This window comes from Mesoplodon densirostris, chromosome 20 (assembly GCF_025265405.1).
Source record: "Mesoplodon densirostris isolate mMesDen1 chromosome 20, mMesDen1 primary haplotype, whole genome shotgun sequence".
Classification (NCBI taxonomy): Eukaryota; Metazoa; Chordata; class Mammalia; order Artiodactyla; family Ziphiidae; genus Mesoplodon; species Mesoplodon densirostris.
The window spans coordinates 6,082,283-6,100,901 of record NC_082680.1 but is presented as its reverse complement, the minus strand read 5'-3'; the positions used below and the strand labels follow the sequence as shown (position 1 = coordinate 6,100,901).

General features: G+C 48.5%; 1 protein-coding gene across 1 annotated transcript; it reads left to right on the top strand.

Moving 5' to 3' along the window:
* Positions 1 to 1,552: 1,552 nt before the first annotated feature.
* On the top strand, positions 1,553 to 13,861 carry DEFB1 (defensin beta 1). The gene is made up of 2 exons (XM_060086220.1): positions 1,553 to 1,613; positions 13,645 to 13,861. The coding sequence occupies exons 1-2, from the start codon at positions 1,553 to 1,555 to the stop codon at positions 13,791 to 13,793; spliced, it is 210 nt and encodes a 69-aa protein (XP_059942203.1). The 3' UTR covers positions 13,794 to 13,861.
* The last annotated feature ends 4,758 nt before the right edge of the window (positions 13,862 to 18,619 follow it).

Genomic DNA, 18,619 nt, shown 5'->3' with positions numbered 1-18,619 from the left:
TTCATACGTCATCAGGGAAATGCAGGTTAGAACAATGAGATACCACTACACATCTTTTTGAATGGCCAAGGTACAGACCACAGACAACACCAAATGACAGTGAGGATGCGGAGCAACAGGAACTCTCATTCGCTGCTGGTGAGAATGCAAAATGGTCCAGCCACTTTGAAAGACAGACAGTTTCTTACAAAACTAAACATACCCTTACCATATGATCTAGCCATCACACTCCTTGGTATTTATCCAAAGGAACTGAAAACGTATGCCCAGACAAAAACTTGCACACAAATGTTTATAGCAGCTGTATTCGTAACTGCCCAAACTTGGAAGCCACAAAGATGTCCCTAAGTAGGTGACTTGATAAATAAACTATATTACATCTACAATGGAATATTAAAAGAAACGAGTTATCAAGCCATGAAAAGACCTTGAGGAAACTTAAATGCATATTTTTATGGGAAGGAAGCCAATCTGAAAAGGCTACCTACTGTGTGATTCCAACTATATGATGTTCTGGAAAAGGCAAAACAGTAGAGACAGTAAAAGGATCAGTGGTTGTCAGCAGCTGAGCACATAGGGGAGGAATGAATAGACAGCGCAGAGGATTTTTAGGCCAGCGAAGCTATTCTGGATGATGCTGTAACGATGGCTACATGTCACTATCCATTTGTCCAAACCCATAGGATGTGTAACACCAAGAGTGAACCCGAATGTCAACTCCAGACTTTGGGTGACAATGACGTGTCAGTGGAGGTTCATTACTGTAACACACGTACCATCTGGTGAGGGCTGTAGATAGCGGGGGAGTCTGTGCATGGGCAGGGCTGGGGGTATATGGGACCTCTCTGTACCATCCCCTCAATTTTGCTGTGCACTTAAAACTGCTCTAAAACAATTGTCTTGATAAAAAGAATAAATTTCAGTGATAAAAGAGGCCCATAGATTAAAAAGGATTTCAGAGATATCTTAATTTAAAAAGATCCAGAAGCTCAAAAGGCTAGTATTAGTCAACCTTGGGCCTGATGAGAGTTCCATCCCTAAAGGTTAAAAGAACGGGCTCGGCTTTTGTAAGGGAAGAGGGTGAAGTCTGGGGTCTCATCAGCTAAAGGGCCTGACACCGGATGGCAGCCGGGAAGCCACCAGGCCCAGTGCCTCCCCGGGGCCGCCTCTCGGGGCTCCCCGAGCCATCCCAGCGAGAGGGGTTCTAGCAGGAGCCCCTGCTCTGGGAACGCCAGCTGAACTGCCCAGCTGAGACTCAGAACAGAACCGGAGGACTGCCTCCACGCCTGCAGGCGAGAGCTGGGTCCAGCTGCAGCCAGACAGAGAAAAGTATGTCCACGTGACTCCCGGCTGACTCAGGGCTTGCCGTGAAGGGTTATTTCTTAGAATTTCACTCTGGGGATTGCGACACCACCCTTCAGGTCGGTCTGTGCGATTGTGCAATCCTCCAGCGCTATAAATACAGTGACACTGCAGCCGCTGGAAGCCTCTGAGAGCTCAGCCTCCAAGGAGCCTCTGCCTTCCCCGGGGACCCAGGCCACCTGCCACCACCATGAGGGTCCTCTATCTACTGCTGCTGACTCTCAGCCTCCTCTTTTCGCAGATGGCCACAGGTGAGCTGGGAACCTGCAGCAGCGCCCGCCCTGGGGCTGAGTCTAAGGACAGCGGCTTGTGTGTCCCCAGGACAGAGCAGCAGGAAGGCATCCTCGAGGCTGAGCGGCCTGCTGGGGGCAGGGTCTGGGCCATCCCGGCCGCTAGGGGCAAGCGCGCCTGCCTGGATCATCCCCAGGCTGATTCTCCCAGGTGCCTGAGGGCAGCTGAGCTGCAGGAGGGCCAGACTCCCGTCTCTCTGTCTGTCCCTTAGGGCTCCCTTCCCTCTGCACTTGGCAGGGATGTGAGGCCAGTGCCAGGCAGCTCCCAGCCCCTCCCAGCCCTGTCTTTGTCTCGGGCATCCTGAAAGTATCCTATGGGGAAGGGGGGTCACCTATTCCATCTGCAGAATGGCTCCTCATCCTGAGAGGTCAGGGTCCGAGCCAGCCGAGAGGTGCAGGCTGCCACCCCATCTGTCTCCAGGTCCCGGGGTGGTTTCTCCCAGGTGCCCTGCTGCAAGCAGATGCCTCCCGCCCCGCCCACAAGACCAGCTCAGCTGGAATCCCTGACTCACCTGCGTGCAGGCAGTCAGAGATCCACCTTCCTTGAGAAATACGTCCACATCCTCCAGGGTGGGCCATTCCCCAGTGAAAAGCAGGGGAGCTCTGTGTCAGGCCCAGCTCCCCTGGGTCAAGGCAGCAGTGCCCCTGACGTAAGAGAAGGTGAGACTCTTCTGGCAGAATCGGGGATACATTTTATCCCAGCCCCGTCGCTCACTCACTAAGTGATCTTGAGCAAGACACACATTCTGGGTTTTAGTTTCCACATCTGCAAATTGAGTGCGCTGTGGCAGGTGGCTCTAAAAGTGTTAGAGCTCTGGAATTCTCTGAAAGACCCACTTGTGCTTTTCTCCAGGCCATCACTTTAGTGTGCAGACATGCCTAATTTGCTCCAGGGTTGCCTCAGTGTGCCCCTCGGACAACTGGGTTCAGAGGTATTCCAATGCAGAGTTTTAAGGTTTCCAGTTGGAATGCATAAGAGAGGTGGAGAAATTAATTTAGTGAGTTGCAACCTTGTTTTCTCAAAGGAATAGAAAATACCAGTGCATGCCACGCAGTCAGCGCCTCTGCTGTTTTATCACACTCATCTCGTTGCACGTGTGTTCGTACTGAGTAGCCGTGCAAAATCTCTTACTGCAGCTCATGTCACACTCAGAATGTTTGGAAGTCACTCTGTTAACGTGAAGAGTTCTTTTCAGTCTATGACATGTAAATATGATGATGAGCATCGCATGCAGAGTATAGAAAATGAAAGTGTTTCCAAGGGTATATGCAGGAGCAGCTAAACTTACTAATCACTCATGAAATATCAGCTAACATCGTGCAGTACTTAGTGCATGTGGGGTCAGCTAAGATGCTGTCCTCTGATGACAGGCAGGCCCTGTCTGGACAGAATTGTCAGCGAATGGATTCCAGGATGGGGACCGGGACCCTCAGGACCAGTTGCTGACCCCAGCTCATCTTCTAGAAGGGCAAGAGCAGCACCCACCCTCCACCTCCCAGCTGGAGCTGGGAGGCCGCGAGCGGCCGAGGTCCTTGCAGGGCAAGCACCACCTCTGTGGCGCCTCTACTGTCCCAAGACGTTTGCATCTTAAAAGGCGGCCACAGGCCAGGGCAAACTCAACACAAGTGTTTTCTGGGGGATGTCGTGCCGTCTGGGTGTTGTTATCTGGGTGGGGAGGAAGAGCCCCAAGTGTCTTCCGCGTTGGAACACACAGGTGCCCCCAGCCTGTGTCCCCCGGGCCCCAGCGCAGGCAGCTTTCACCTCCCCTCAGCTTTACCCTCAGGCACCGGTTATGGTTCTGGTCACTGCGTCCTCACTGCTGCGCAGGGGTTGTCACAGTGGCTGCAGCTGCCCCCGCCGTACCCACCCTGCCCGTGGGCCGCCCCGATGGAGGCACAGTTGCTGGGTTACTGCAGGGAGGGAGCGGGGGCTGCTCAGCAACCCTGAGCCCCCGCCTGGGTCAGTTCACTCCTTTTCTGGAAGAGCCCTTAGACCTGGTCATTTCACAGGTAGGGAAATCGAGGCCCACGTGACCCGGGGGAACCGGTGTTCTGTGGTCACTGCAGGAGATCCTAAGACTTGACGTTCTCTTTGGCAGTTTTCATCTCTGTCAGAAAAAAAAACCCAAAAAACGGGTTGCCCACTTGTATCTTATTCAAATGGTCTTTCTGTGAATGCAGAATGATGTCATAATGACAAGGCGACCCAGGTCCCCCAGGTCCCTCGACCCCAGCCGAGGTGTTGAGAAATCAAGACAGGTTGACACTGTTCCCTCACTGATTCAAGGAGTGTTTGGCTAAGAGCTGCTGTGGGCAGGTGTTGCCCAGGAACAGGGGATGCGCCAGGAAACACAGCCCTGGGTCTCATCTCTACACATTCCAGAAACAGAGCGGGACAAGAAAACCGATTACATAATTACTTAACTAAGGGCAACCGTGTTGTGAAATGCTGTGAAGTGCAGGATGCTAGGGGAACGCATGACAGTGAGAGCTGGGCTGGTCTTGAGGAAGCTAAGGGATGGAAAATTGGAGGTCATCTTGGTGTTCATGATATTTTCAAAAAATATTTCTTTTCATTTCCTCCCAACATTTAAAAGTCAGGATATGCCACCATAAAAAAAAAAAGAAAGAAAATCAGATTTTTATCTTCTCTTTTTTAAAATTTAAAAAAGTTTTAAAAGTTTTTATTTTATATTGGAATATAGTTGATTAACAATGTTGTGTTAGTTTCAGGTGTACAGCAAGGTGATTCAGTTATACATCTACATGTATCTATTCTTGCTCAAATTCTTTTCCCATTTAGGTTGTTACATAATATTGAGCAGAGTTCCCTGTACTACAGAGTAGGTCCTTGTTGGTTATCCAGTTTAAATACAGCAGTGTGTATCTTCTCTTAAAAACACAAAAGATGTGGCAACATTCCTACACGGCAACAGTGAGCTGCAACTAAACAGCGGCTGTGCCTCCAGATAGGACTCCCTCCCCATGTCACTGCAGACCCCACCGGTCCCTAAGGCCTCACCTCAGCCCACTTCACAGATTTGTGTTACCCACCTGGCTGCAGTGGGCAGCTGGATTTGAAGCCCTGAATTAACTAAACCAGGGAAAGGAGAGAAGTCAAGGACAAACCAGACGGAAAGGATAGCTGGTGTGAAAGCCTAGAGATGAAGAGAAATAAAAAACCATAGCTCTCGCTTTTAGTTTAGTCCTCCCAGTGCCCCCGTGGGGGAGGAAGCATCGTTATCCCCATTTTCTGGGTAACTAACAATAATGAAGTCACATGACTGGTAGGAGAGCAGGGACTCACAGGCCCTCAGCTCCAACACTGCAGGCCGCTCACGGCACAGAGCGTGCCAGGGAGCAGAGAGGAGCCAGGACGGCGCCGCGGGGGCAGATCCAGTGAGGCCTGAGGCCGCAGGACACGCGTCTGGGTGCGAGTGAGCCCCAGGGGGTTGTGAACCCGCAGCGACGGAACCAGAAACGGCTTCATTAAGAGACCGGTGTGCTGGGCTTCCCTGGGCGCGCAGTGGTGAAGAATGCGCCTGCCAACGTAGGGGATACAGGTTTGAGCTCTGGTCCGGGAAGATCCCACATGCCAAGGAGCAACTAAGCCCGTGCGCCACAACTACTGAGCCTGCGCTCCAGAGCCCACGAGCCACAACTACTGAGCCTGCGCTCCAGAGCCCACGAGCCACAGCTACTGAGCCTGCGCTCCAGAGCCCACGAGCCACAGCTACTGAGCCTGCGCTCCAGAGCCCACGAGCCACAGCTACTGAGCCTGCGTTCCAGAGCCCACGAGCCACAGCTACTGAGCCTGCGCTCCAGAGCCTACGAGCCACAGCTACTGAGCCTGCGTTCCAGAGCCCACAAGCCACAACTACTGAGCCTGCGCTCCAGAGCCCACGAGCCACAACTACTGAGCCTGCGCTCCAGAGCCTACGAGCCACAGCTACTGAGCCTGCGTTCCAGAGCCCACGAGCCACAGCTACTGAGCCCGTGCACCTAGAGCCCGTGCTCTGCAACAAGCGAAGCCACCGCAACGAGAAGCCCGCGCACCGCAATGAAGAGTATCCCCCGCTCGCCGCAACTAGAGAAAGCCCGCACGTAGCAACGAAGACCCAACGCAGCCAAAAACAAACAAACAAACAAACAAACAAATAAATAAGAGACTGGTTTGCTGCCACGTGGAGGTTGATCAGAGGAGAGGAAAGTAGATACAAGGGGACAGCGAGGACGTTCTTCCTGTAAACAGGGCCCACAGCTGCGCTTTTGCCGGGTGATCAGCAAGTTAACCAAACTTAATGCCGCTGATAGAGTCACGGCCCAATCCTCAGTCCCCGTCTTTCCTTTCCCTCCGGACATGGATACCACGTGCATTCCCGGGAGTCTGCGCCTCTGTTTCCTCACCTTTAAAGTGACGGATGAGGCAAAACAAGTCCCAGCCCAGCGTCCTGTGACCCTGGATCTCCACCTGGCCTTGCTCACACCTGAGTATCTCACTCTAAGCCTCACCCTGACCTGCTGGCCCAAATTCCTTCCACCTCTCAGAACTCTGGCAACAGCACCAGGAATGTGCCTGCTATGGCCTCGGATCCCGTCCGGAAAAACACGCTCCCGGGGGCCTCAGACACAAGCCCCTGATTCCTACGAAGCATACCTGACAGAGGCACCCGACTAGCAATGCGGGGGAAACAGTCATCCTCAGAAATGCCGGTCACACGGCACCGGCTATGGCACTGCATAGTGCCACGAGCAACTCCGAAAACATCTCACTAAGTGTCCCCAGCATCTGCATCCGGCATGCAGGGACGACTCTTTTTTTTTTTTTTTTGGCGGTACGCGGGCCTCTCACTGTCGTGGCCTCTCCCGTTGTGGAGCACAGGCTCCGGACATGCAGCCTCAGCGGCCATGGCTCACGGGCCCAGCCGCTCCGCGGCATGTGGGATCTTCCCGGACCGGGGCACGAACCCGTGTCCCCTGCATTGGCAGGCGGACGCTCAACCACGGCACCACCAGGAAAGCCCAGGGAGGACTCATCCCCACGTTAGAGATGGTTTTGCAGAGAATCTCAGAGAGGCTGACTTTTCAAATACTCAGCCTGCAAATACCAAGGACTCGAATTCAGCTCTGACTCAAACTCCTATATTCTTTTCCCACACTTCTCAAAGACCTCTGGATATGTCACCAGCAAATCGATTTATCCTAAGGATAATCTAGATGGAAGTGACTTAAAGCTTTCGTGACCTTAATAGGAGGCTCTGCTGCTTATCAGTGGCCAGCAAGCGTTTCTAGGAACAGGGACGTCATGGGTGACCCGTCTGTTGAAGAGGGCCCCCGAGTTTTCATTTGGTTTGGAGTGCTGTTACGCTTTGCAGGAGTGGCTTGTATATATTTGATGTCTTCCGCAGATAGCTTGAAAAGATCCACAGAGGTGAAGTCCGACCCTCTCTGGCCTCCACTGACCGCCTGAACCACTAGCACCTCTCCTAAGTGGACAAGCAGCCTCTAGTTTCATGTCCCCAGTGGGACGGAACCCACTCACTCGTGGGCAGCCCTTCCCCTGGCACACTGCCCACCAGCCACCCTGTCCTGACTTGGAAAAGAGCCCAGCTGACTTGCCCAGGCCCACATTCCGAGACGACCAGTCTCACGTCGCTTCCCACGGACAAGTCCCTATATGCGTCGCCACAGGTGTGGGACTCCATGGCCAGCGCTGGCAAATCTGGATTGCACTCTTCAGCTCCTGCAGACCTGTGTCTGTGTCTGCTCCTCGCACATCTCAGATCCATGGGGCCCGTCAACCCTGTTCTGGCTCCTGACTTTCTCCATGCCTGTGCTTTTCTGCTGTGTATGCAGTGCAGTCCTCCAGGGCAGGGGGTAGGGGTCCCGGCAGGGGTGGAGCTCAGGCCTCTTCTTCTCCAAAACCCTTGTCATTTCGGCACTTCACTCCGCTTTAGCCTGGTGGTCTTTTAGTACAAGAAGCTTATATTTTAGTCAAAAGCTCCCCAATTTTCCCTTCTGACATTGTTCCAAAACTTCACTTGCACCTCCAACTGTATACTGTCAATCCAACTTCAGGAGAGAGTGCCGGGGAGCAGGGTCCACTGCCCGTGGCCTGAGGACCACACTCCCAGTCTCAGAGCTCCCCGCCTCCTGTCTCTCTGAAAGGCTCTTTGATATAAAGTCCAAAGATCCCCGCATGTTTCCAATGTATCTTCTTCTCTATAGACTTTTCCACCTGCCCTTCTCCTTGAGCCTCCACCATCTGACCTGCACAGGCTGTGTCCCATCTGGGCAGCACTGACAGCTGCCCATGCCCCTCAGGCAGACTGATTTCCCGATGACTCTGCAACAGTCGAGCCTCTCCCGTGTTCACGGCCATGAGCATTCTTCCTCTCATTGTCTTCTGGGACTGACCCACTGGTACTTATTTTCTAGTTAATTTCCTGCTACTTAATCACAGTAGCCCTTCCTTCAGCCAACATCTATTATTACAGTTGACTTAAAAAACAGTTGGTGTTAGGCTTCCCTGGTGGCGCAGTGGTTGACAGTCCACCTGCCGATGCAGGGGACACGGGTTCGTGCCCCGGTCCGGGAAGATCCCACATGCCGCGGAGCAGCTGGGCCCATGAGCCATGGCTGCTGAGCCTGTGCGTCCGGAGCCTGTGCTCTGCAATGGGAGAGGCCACAACAGTGAGAGGCCTGCGTACCGCAAAAAAAAAAAAAAACCAGTTGGTGCTGTAGTTGCACTTGGGTGGGATCATTAACAGTCAAGCTATAAGTGGCCTAATAACTGTGTAGTGGTTGAGAGTCTCTCGTGTCGCTGCAAGCACAGAAGCGGGTACAAGCCTGCTTTCCTAACGGGCCTGCTCCCTTCACCCCATCTCACCCTTCCTTCTTACCTATAAGCACGTTCCCTCTTCTCCATGTTCCTCTGGTTCATGGCACTCCAGAGGCAGCCACATGATATGGTGGATTGTATTTCTCAGACCAGCTGAATAAGGACCAAGATAGGAATAAGCGCAAGTCTAGAGACGTACTATCATTCCTGGGAAAGGGGAGGAGAAGAGTGGGGCTGTGAGTTATCCGAGGAGCTTGCATGCCTGGGGAGTGGACGGAAACGGACCAAGGCAGTGATGGGAGAGGGTGTACACAGCACATAGCACAGGAGGCCCACAGTGCTAGGAATACACAGAAGACCTTTTCAAAAGCAACTCTTATTGTTTTAATTTTTAATTGTAAAGTATAACATGTATCCAGAAAAGTACATAAAACTCGAATGTATAATTTGATGCATTATTATAAAACAAGCACTCCTGGAACCACAATGTGAGCCCAGAACTAGAACTTGGCCAGCACCTAAGAGGCTCTCTTCCGGGTTTCTCAGTCACAAATCCCTCCTTCCCCCAAAAGCGATCATCACTTGACTTTTATGGTCGTAACTTCCCATATTTCTTATAGTTTTACCATGTTAACATTCATGCTGAATAATATAGCTTGTTTTGTGCATACGTCTCAACTGACTACGTGTCAAGAGGTGGTGGCATTGCTGGGTCATAGCATATGCTTGTACTACTGAATTTTAATGAATAATGCCAAACTGTTCTCCAAAAGCGTATGTATCAATTTACACTCCTACAACCAATGAATGAAAGTGCCTGTTCTTCCATATCTATGTCAACACTTGATAATGTCAATCATTTTGAAATTTTGGGCATCTGGTGAGGGAAGTGGCATAGCATTGGCGATTTAATTTGCATTTCCCTGGTAAATAAGAAGTTGAGTACTTTTGTGTATAATTACTGGCCACTTGGATATATTTTGTGAAGTACCTATTTGTCTTCTGCCCATATTTTCTATCAGATTATCTGTCTTTTCTTAATGATTTGTAGTAGTTCTTTATATATTCTGCATAGAAGCTCTTTGTTGGTTGTAAGTATTAGAAATATCTTCTCCTACCTTTTGCCTTAATTTTTCACTCTCTTAATGGAAACTTTCCTTAAGCAGAGGTTTTCCACATTATTTTAATGTGGTTAAATGTGTCATATCTTTTCCTTTAGGGTTAGTGCTTTTGTACCTTAAGAAATCTTTTTTTTACCCCAAAGGCACGAAGAAAGTGTTCAGTGCTGTTTTCTGGGGGCTTACTGTTTTTCCTTTTACATTTAGGCTTATAACCATCTGGCAGTGGTTTTTAGTGTGCATGTATGGTCCGAACTAAGGGTAAAGGGTTTTTTTTTCCAGTTGAATATCCAGTTGTCCCAGAACCAACCACTGAGGAGACCATTTTTCTCCACTGCTCTGCGGAGCCACTGTTGTTCTACTTCAACTCTCCATATATGCATGTATCTCTTTCTGCTGTCCTACTTATGTATTTGTCTGCCCTTGTATCCTCACCACACTGTCTAATTACAGTGGCTCTGTAATTAGTCTCAAAATCCAGTAAAACAAATTCTCCTGCCTTCTTTTCTATGAGTATCTTGGCTATTCTTGGTCCTTGGAATTTCCATATACATTTTAGAATCAGCTCATCAAGTTTCACTGAAAGAATCTCTTGGGATTTTATGGTATTGCATTAAATCTGCAGTTTAATTTGGGGAAAATTAACATTTTAAAAATAATTAATCCTCCAATGCTTAAACATAGTATTTCTACTAATTTAGGGCCTCTTTAAATTCAAAAAAATACTGTATTCTTTACAGATACAGGTATTGCACATAATTTCTTAGATTTATAACTAGGCATATTTTATGTTCTTCTATATGGTGTTTTAATTTTATTTCCTTTTTTCTGTTGGTTGCTAATATACAGAAGTAAAATTCATTTTTTCTTTTTTCTTTTTTGTATGTTGATCTCAGCAAATTTTCTAAATTTGCTTGTTCATTCCTTTTGGATTGCCTACATATAGTCATAATGTCTGCAAATAGAGACAATTTTATTTCTTCCTTTCCAACCCTTGTACCTTTTTTTTTTTCTTTTATCTTATCCCCCTGGCCAGTACTTCAAGTACAATGTGGAATGGTAATGACAATAGCAGTTATGTTGGTCTGACTGCCAATCTCATGGAATGTTTTCAATACTTGACCATTAAGTGTACTGTATGTTGTAGGCTTCTGTAGGTACTCTTTATCAGATTAGGGAAGTTTCCTCCAGTTTCTTATTTGCTAGGAGCTTTTTTTTTTAAATCATGAATCAATGTTGATTTTTTTCCAATATCTTTCTGCATCTATTAAGATAATATAATCATTGGCTGAATAGATTATGGGAACATTTAATCTCCCTGGGCCTCCGTTTCCCTGTCTGTAAGTTAGGAAAAAGTGACACATTCCTTGGAGGATTAAATGCAACCATAAACGTGTTAGTTCCCCACCAAAGGAAAGATGACCAGCTTCAGAATCTTAGAAATGGATGAGATCACATAATCTAGTCTCCTCAATTTTAAATTTGAGAAGCTGGGGCTCAGAAAGTTTGAGTGCTTTGCTAAAAATCACACAAATTCATTCTAAAACAAGGAATGTACCCAAAGTACCCTGACATTAAATATGTTGCTATTTCTTTTGGGTCCTATAATGTACTAGATCCTCAAAGATAATGCCAGAAATGAGTTCCCGCTGAGTGTGGGGACACCGTAATTACCTGGCAGAGAGGTGGGGTGAGAACTGGTGGGGGTCATGGGATTTGCCTCTGGTCCTGGCTCTGCCTGTGGCCAACTGCATGCCCTGGTGGGCATCGCCAGACCTCAGCTTCTTCATCTAGGGAGAGAATCACAGAGAGGTTGAAGTAGTTGAGCTCTGAGGTCCATCTGGGCTGTAAAAAGCCACAGTTAGTTGTATTTGGGTCTCCTCTGTTTACCCAACAAAAGGAAGGGTAAATATAACATTAAATATACATATATTTGAATGTTGGTATAAATACACACACACATACCAACAACAACAAGAAAAAGAAAGTGTGGACCTTCTGATTTCAAAGGGCTTTCACATTTATTAGCTTCATCCATCTTCCTAATAACTATCACTTGGAGGACATACTGAAAGAAGGATTCAATCCCGCAGCAGGGGTTGGACTGAGTATCTTTCCAGCTCTGACATCTTCCAAGGAAGAGCAACAAAAGCTGGAACTGGAGATTTAGAGAGTCTAGTTGACTATGACCTTACTGGACGTCGATATTGTGGTGAGGCTTTTAAAACCTGGAACAATCTTGAACAGCATCGGCAGGAATCAATACAATGGATAGAAAGAATACAGGCTGGAGATCAGGAGACTGTGTTTTGTGTGAGCAACTGAGTGGCCTTGGCCTAAGACGCTTCCCTGGGACGGTGGGACCAGCATGTCTCTCAATGCCCTTCCATATCCATGGCAACACAGTCCAATGAGATGTTCTGTGATGATGGAAATATTCTACCACTGCATGGTCCAGTGCAGTAACCACTAGCCACACGTGGCCATCAAGCACTTGCAATGTGGGTGATGTAGTTTCGATTAATTAAAATATAAATCACCACACGTAGCTGGTGGCCAGCACATGGCACAGCACAGCTCTGTAGTGAACAAAATGAGATGAAGCCTCTTTTGCTCTTGGTAGATGGGACACATCTAAGGTATTTTGTGTTTATTCCGGGCCTCAAACTTAAGGAAGTCTATCCATGAACTGAACACATCCAGAGGAGAATGAACAGGATTGTGAAGTGTCTGGAAACTAGACACTGAGAAAAATGAGAAAAAGACTTTTAAGGCAGCAGAAGGACTGAAAATGGGACAGCCTTCTGAAAGAGTGATTAGACTTGTCTGTATAAAGCAGGAAAAGCAGCAGTAGCTGGAAGTTACAGAGAGGACAATTTCCATCAGTATGAAAACCAAGTGTCCAGCAGGCAGAGATTAGAAGCTTGTCTCCCAAGGTGACAATGGCCCGCTGCATTAGTCACCTAGGCCTGCTCTAGTGTGGGCGGCTTAAACAACAGATGCTCATTCCTCATAGCTCTGGATGGTGGAAGTTCAAGATCAAGGTGTTGGTTTGGTTTCTCCTCGGCTGACAGAGGGCCATCTTCTGTCCTCACATGGCCTTTCCTCTTTGTGCTCACACATCACTCATGTCCCGTTGTGTGTCCAAATTTCCTCCTCTTATAAGGACACTATTGATTAGCGATCACCCATATACCTCATTTAACCGCCATCAGCTCTTTAAAGGCCCCATCTCCAAATACAGTCACATTCTGAGGTCCTCGGGAGCTTAGGGCTTCAACTATGAATTGGGGGGGGCGGGGACATTGGGGGCGGGGTTTCAGGCCATAACACCTGGCAACACAGAGACACAAAACAATGGCTAGATAGCCGCTTGCCAGGGGTATCAGAGGGCAGCTTTTTCTGCTGGATACAGTGGAAGACGAGTCTAGAGGTCTTCAAATTATGAGATTCTGTGACGGGGAGGAAGACAAAATAAATTCCAACTGGGGAAATGATGAAAGCTTTATAGAGTAGCTGTAATTTTAACCTGACATTAAAGGCTCATAGATTGCAGCAGACACGGTGATGGGGGGGTGGGGGGTGGGCAGGGATTCAAGCTGGAGGGAATGATGTAACTAAATAGCACAGGAGTAAAAGGAAAGTTCAGGAATGCTCCTGGAATTAGAAAGATGCTTCTGCATTTCTGAAACAAAGGATGGCAACAATACAAAGTGGTCGAATACCTATTTGGGGACTAACGTGAATTCCCTGTATGCCAAAGCTCCCTGGGCAGGGGAAAGCCCACTCAGAACCCTGCTGTTCATCCCTGGCTTTTGTTTGGCCACAGCGGGCACAGACCTCGGACGGAGGAGTCTCTTTAGATGCCTTATTTCATGAACAGACTCACAGATCAACTGAGTGCAAAGCTCTTGGAAGGGAGACCCCTGCGACGTGCTTTGCAAAGGGTTGTCTGTTCTGCTTTCACCGAGTGTTCTGAAGTCCCCGTGGCTGCAAGCCAGGAGTCTGAAGTGCTTTCTTTCCCTTCTCGTAGGTGTTAACCTGCTTACGGCTCTCGGCCAGAGGTCCGACCACTACATATGTGTCAAGAAAGGGGGGACCTGCAACTTCTCCCCCTGCCCGCTCTTCAACAGGATCGAAGGCACCTGTTACAGTGGCAAAGCCAAGTGCTGCATCCGCTGACTCTGGGCTGGAGCGTGGGCACAGGGGACCCGGAAGCCAAGTGAAGTACTTGTAACTGTTGTTTGAATAAAAGAAGGTTTTTTTGAGACATACGTCCTTCAGACCAAAATGCGTCTTGTGTCTCCTTTTAGAAGAGGTTCAGAAAGTATGAAGGTCACGAGGGCAGACAGGCTGGGCCACAAAGCCTGTCCAGGATGGGACTGGGGGATGCTGACTAGGCCGTGGCCTGTTTCACTGCCACTTTGTTTCATCACCAGATCTACCCATGAGGGATGCAGGGGGTCCACATGAGACTAAGGACACCTGATGACGAGATGACGCAGCTTCAGGCCTCCCCCTGTCCCAGGAGAAGTTCACCCCTGACGCAGCGGTCTCAGCTGCCTGTCCATCTGCAGAGGACAGAACCGCGGCCCTTTCTCCTCCCTGGGCCGGGGGCAGTGAGTTGTGGGTTGATTGACCTCAGCATTTGAGAACCTTCGCTGGGACCATAAAGCTATTCCTATTTCACCCTGTAGGCCTAATAGTAGGGTTCCCGGGTGACCATGCTTCACTCCAGCACAGTCACGTGGTCCGTTTACAAGTCACTTAGAAAAGCATCCTCTACGACCACTGCCCCTGCCTTTCATCATTTCTGCACCATGAGGCCTGTGGACACCCACTGGTGGGGAAGAGGGAGCTGCCTTCCCTTTTGTCCAATAAATTTCTTACGACTCCTGACGATACGGGTGCTCCTGTCCTCTCCTTCATCAGGCAACAGCAACTCCACATTCCACTTCGATAAATGGCAAGCACAAATAAAAATCAAACGTTATAAAAACTTCGGGGGAATTCCCTGGCGGTCCAGTGGTTAGGACTCCTCGCTTTCACTGCCCCGGGCCCAGGTTCAATCCCTGGTCAAGGAACTAAGATCCTGCAAGCCACGCGGCACAGCGCCTCCCCACCAAAATTTGCCCCCATCCCCCAGTGATGGATTTAGACGCCACACCCCTCTTTTGGGAGGGAAAGGCAGAGGAGATGCCATTATGCTGTGGACAGTAACCGCTACTCGAGCGTTCTCTGTAACAGGAACACGGCAAGTGTTCATTACGGTGCGTCCAGGCCTCCCCCTTCTCTGGAAAAGCTAAGAAATAATCTGTTGACTTAAACAAATATTCACAACCTAAAAGTTGAGAGTTATGTTTTATTTGGCGGGAAGGTTTCGGACTTCAAGCCCAGGAGGTAGCATGTCAAGTAACCCTGAGAGAGCTGCTCCCAGGAAGCGAGGGGGGAGCCGGGTTATACAGAAGTTTTGCAACAAAGGGCAGGTAGTCAGGAACGTCAAAAGATTATTGTTGATTAAAGAAAACCAGATATCCCAAGTTAAGGAATTTAACTTAGCGCTTTTCTACGTATGGGAAGATACAGGAGTCTGGGCTCCCTGAAATCATTCCTGTGATGTGCACCTCAGCTCTCTGGGGCCAGTATCCTGTGTGTTCCCATCCTGAGTTTCCTCGGGGCTCACGGTAGGGAGTGGCTGCAGTCTGATGGCGGCTAGATGGCAGGCATTCTTTCCTTCCTGAGTTTCTTCAGGGGTCACCAGCTCACCATCGGCTGTGGTTGGATGACTGTGACATCCTTTGTTTACTGATATGGCAGGCAATATTCCACTTATCCCCAGCCACAAAGAGGTCACTGACCATCTCGGGAAGGTGGTGGCATCACATCAATAGCCCTGTCACCAGAGACTACAGGCTCAGACCAGAAAGACTAGCAGGGTTCTTGCAGCCCTTCCCAGCCCAACAGCATTTGGCCCCAGGCCTTACATTCCTCAGGGGGAAGCAAGTCTTAAAGGAGATGTCCCATCTCCTCTCTGCCTTCTCTCCTCCACCCAAATCTCCTTGGAGCTTTTGCATTCACCTACACCTGTGTGCCCAGTGTCACCCTCCTTTGGTGAAACTGGAACGCAAAAGATATTGCCTGAACCAGCCTGGAGGGAAGATGGCTTTGAAGTTAAGGGGGGCGGTACATGGGGCTGTCTACGAGGCACTTCACTCCCGAATGACTGAAAGGCCCAGTTTCATGGTTCCTATTATAGGATCTGTCTAGATGACGAGAAAGTATGGATTTGAGTAAAAGCCGCACATACAGACCCGGATCCAACCCGTTATGACCGTGGCTGTCATTAAGGAATCGCTGAATCACGTACCTTCATAGTCATTAAACACGCTGACAACTCTGAGTGTGAAAAGTGTCCACTGGAAGAGATCAGTGTTGCCTGGATGCTGTTTTAAGGACACCCTCCCCTCTTAATTACTGCTGCCTTTTAGGGTGCTGTGGTGGATGGAAGCCTAGTTTACATTAGTGAGTGAGTCTGCTGTTTCCTATCATGAGCGATACGCTGGGTACTTTGATCAAGAGTTACTCGAATGCCAACATAATTGGTTAGTGAGGACCTCTACCATCACTGCAGCTGTGTCAGCAAAGCTGGACATTGCAGCCCAGATCTCTGGGAAAGGACGCAACACATAATCACCACTAAGGCACACTATCTACCTGCACAGACAGGCATGGGAGCTGCATAGTCATCCTTCCAATTCCCACCTCAGTCACCGAGGTACTTCACAGGAAGGCGGCGTCATGCACAAGGCAAAATGCACCCTCGCTTTGCTTCAAACTAGCGTTTGATAGTGAATTCGTATGGCCTCACATTGGGAACAATGTGGCATCCTGGCTTCCATGGCTCGTGGGCCTACAAGGCATGTCACTCAGTCAAGTAGAGAGACCTGCCGTGGCATTCCAAGCGTTCTTGTTTTCATGGGCACTAGCAAGTCTCAGCCATTCAAGGTTTCATCACAGGTTTCCCCAAAAGGGGGAACTTTCTCCAATAAAAAAGAATGAACAAGGGGAGAACTGGAGCTACTCATATACATGTTAGTCTTCAGAGTAAAGGCATCTGTGTTAGTCAGGGTTCTCTGCAGAAGCAGAACCAACAGGATGTGTGTATATGAGGGAGATTTATTTTAAGGAATTGACTCATAGGATTGTGGAGACTTAGTGAGTCCAGAATCTAATGGGGAGGCCTGCAGGCTAGAGATACAGAAAAGAGTTGCAGTTTGAGTCCAAAGGCAGTCTGCTGGAAGAATTCCTTTCTTCTTGGGGGAGGTCCATCTTTCTTCAATTAAGGGCTTCAACTAATCAGACGAGGCCCACCCACATTATGGAGGGCAGTCTGCTGTACTCAGAGTCCCCTGATTTCAATGTTGTGTTGTATATATTTTATTTTCTGTATATTATGATGGTTTGGTATCTTTTTAAAAAAGCAACAAACAAACAAAAAACCCAAAACAAAAAAACACCTTTCTGGCTGGGAAGAAACTGGTCTTCCTGGTGCTAGTCAATGCTTAGAGCAAAGGATCCAGCTGCGAGCATGTGTTTGCTATGCCAGCTATGCAGTCCAGAGCCAGGCCTCCTCTATGTGGCTCCCACTTTACAGGAGATGACATTCCTCTGCCTGCATCATGCCAGGGCAACTAAAGAAAGCTAGCTGCCTGTGACTTAAAGCTCACCAAAATTATTCACACTAGCCGATCCTCAACGAATTCCCTATCCTGCCTTGTTTTCCCATGGGGACCCTAATACAGGTTCTGGACTCTGTCTTCTGCCCACACTACTGTTTCCCCGTGTGGCCCTGTGAAGTGTGCCCTGCCTCCCATCTCTAGGACCTGTGAGGATAATAAACTTTATCTTTCTGAGCCTCTCCTCTGGCTCCTCTTGTGGCCTCACCTGACTGACCACCTCATAAAAAACACAAAACAAATGTTAATCTCCGTTAATGTTCAACCAAATATCTGGGCACCATGTTCCAGCCCAGTTGGCACAGAAAATCAACCATCAAGGCATCTTTAATGGCACCTTAGAGGCAGTTATTCTGCTGGGCAGACATCCCATATTTGTACCTGAAAACAAAGATCTCTAATTGGCATGACCTACCCACGTCAAGGTTCCCACTTGGCTTTGCCTGTCAAAGAAAAAGCTTATGAGGAAACAGGTCTTCCAACAGAATAGCTTAGGAAACACACTCTTCCTACCTAGAACACAACTCACAACTTTATCCTTAACTGGGAACACACAACCAAGAAAAAGAAGACATGTGAGGCCAACCAAAGGCATGATGGAGAAAGCCACATTGAACAAATACAAATTGCCTCTGAGAAAGTACTGTTAATCCTGGAACAAAAGAGAACTTGTAAAAATTGTTATTAGTATCATCAAATGGATGAAAGGAGATACTGTAGTCACACATTGCTAATAAAATGCCCTGGGGAAACCTCAGAGAATGCAAAGAAGACAGCCACTTATGGATTGCTGACAAAATAAAAAAATTTAGTTCAGTGCAATATTTAATAAAGCAGAGAAATGTTGTGATGCCTTTAAGAAACATTTCCATAAAAAAAAAAGAAAAATTGACATTTAGATGAAGGTCCCCTAAGTTCCCCAAGTTTCCAGAGACCACAGGAGCTGGTGGAGCCACCAGAAGGACAAAGTCCTAAATGGTGACGTGGAGAAAGTCACCTCCTGAGCAGGAACATCCATGGTATGTCCTCACATGAGCTAGAAAAGGACTTCTAGGGTGCTAAGTCACTAAACTTTGAAAGTTTATTTGTTATTGTAGCCAAAGTGGCCCTAACTATTAGACATGGGTCCATACACAGCCTCTAACCCAAGACTGATGAAAAGTGAAACCCCCAGTTGATAACTCCACAGACCTAAGGACCAAGCAGAACAACCTGAAAAAGGAGATTTGAGTTCTAGGATGGATTTCTGTGGGTGGAAGGGACTCCATGTAT

Bases quoted from the DNA above. Each gene is read 5' to 3' on its own strand.
- DEFB1 (XM_060086220.1), top strand. From the start codon at position 1,553: ATGAGGGTCCTCTATCTACTGCTGCTGACTCTCAGCCTCCTCTTTTCG. The intron at 1,614-13,644 runs GTGAGCTGGGAA...CCCTTCTCGTAG, and splicing joins CTTTTCGCAGATGGCCACAG to GTGTTAACCTGCTTACGGCT.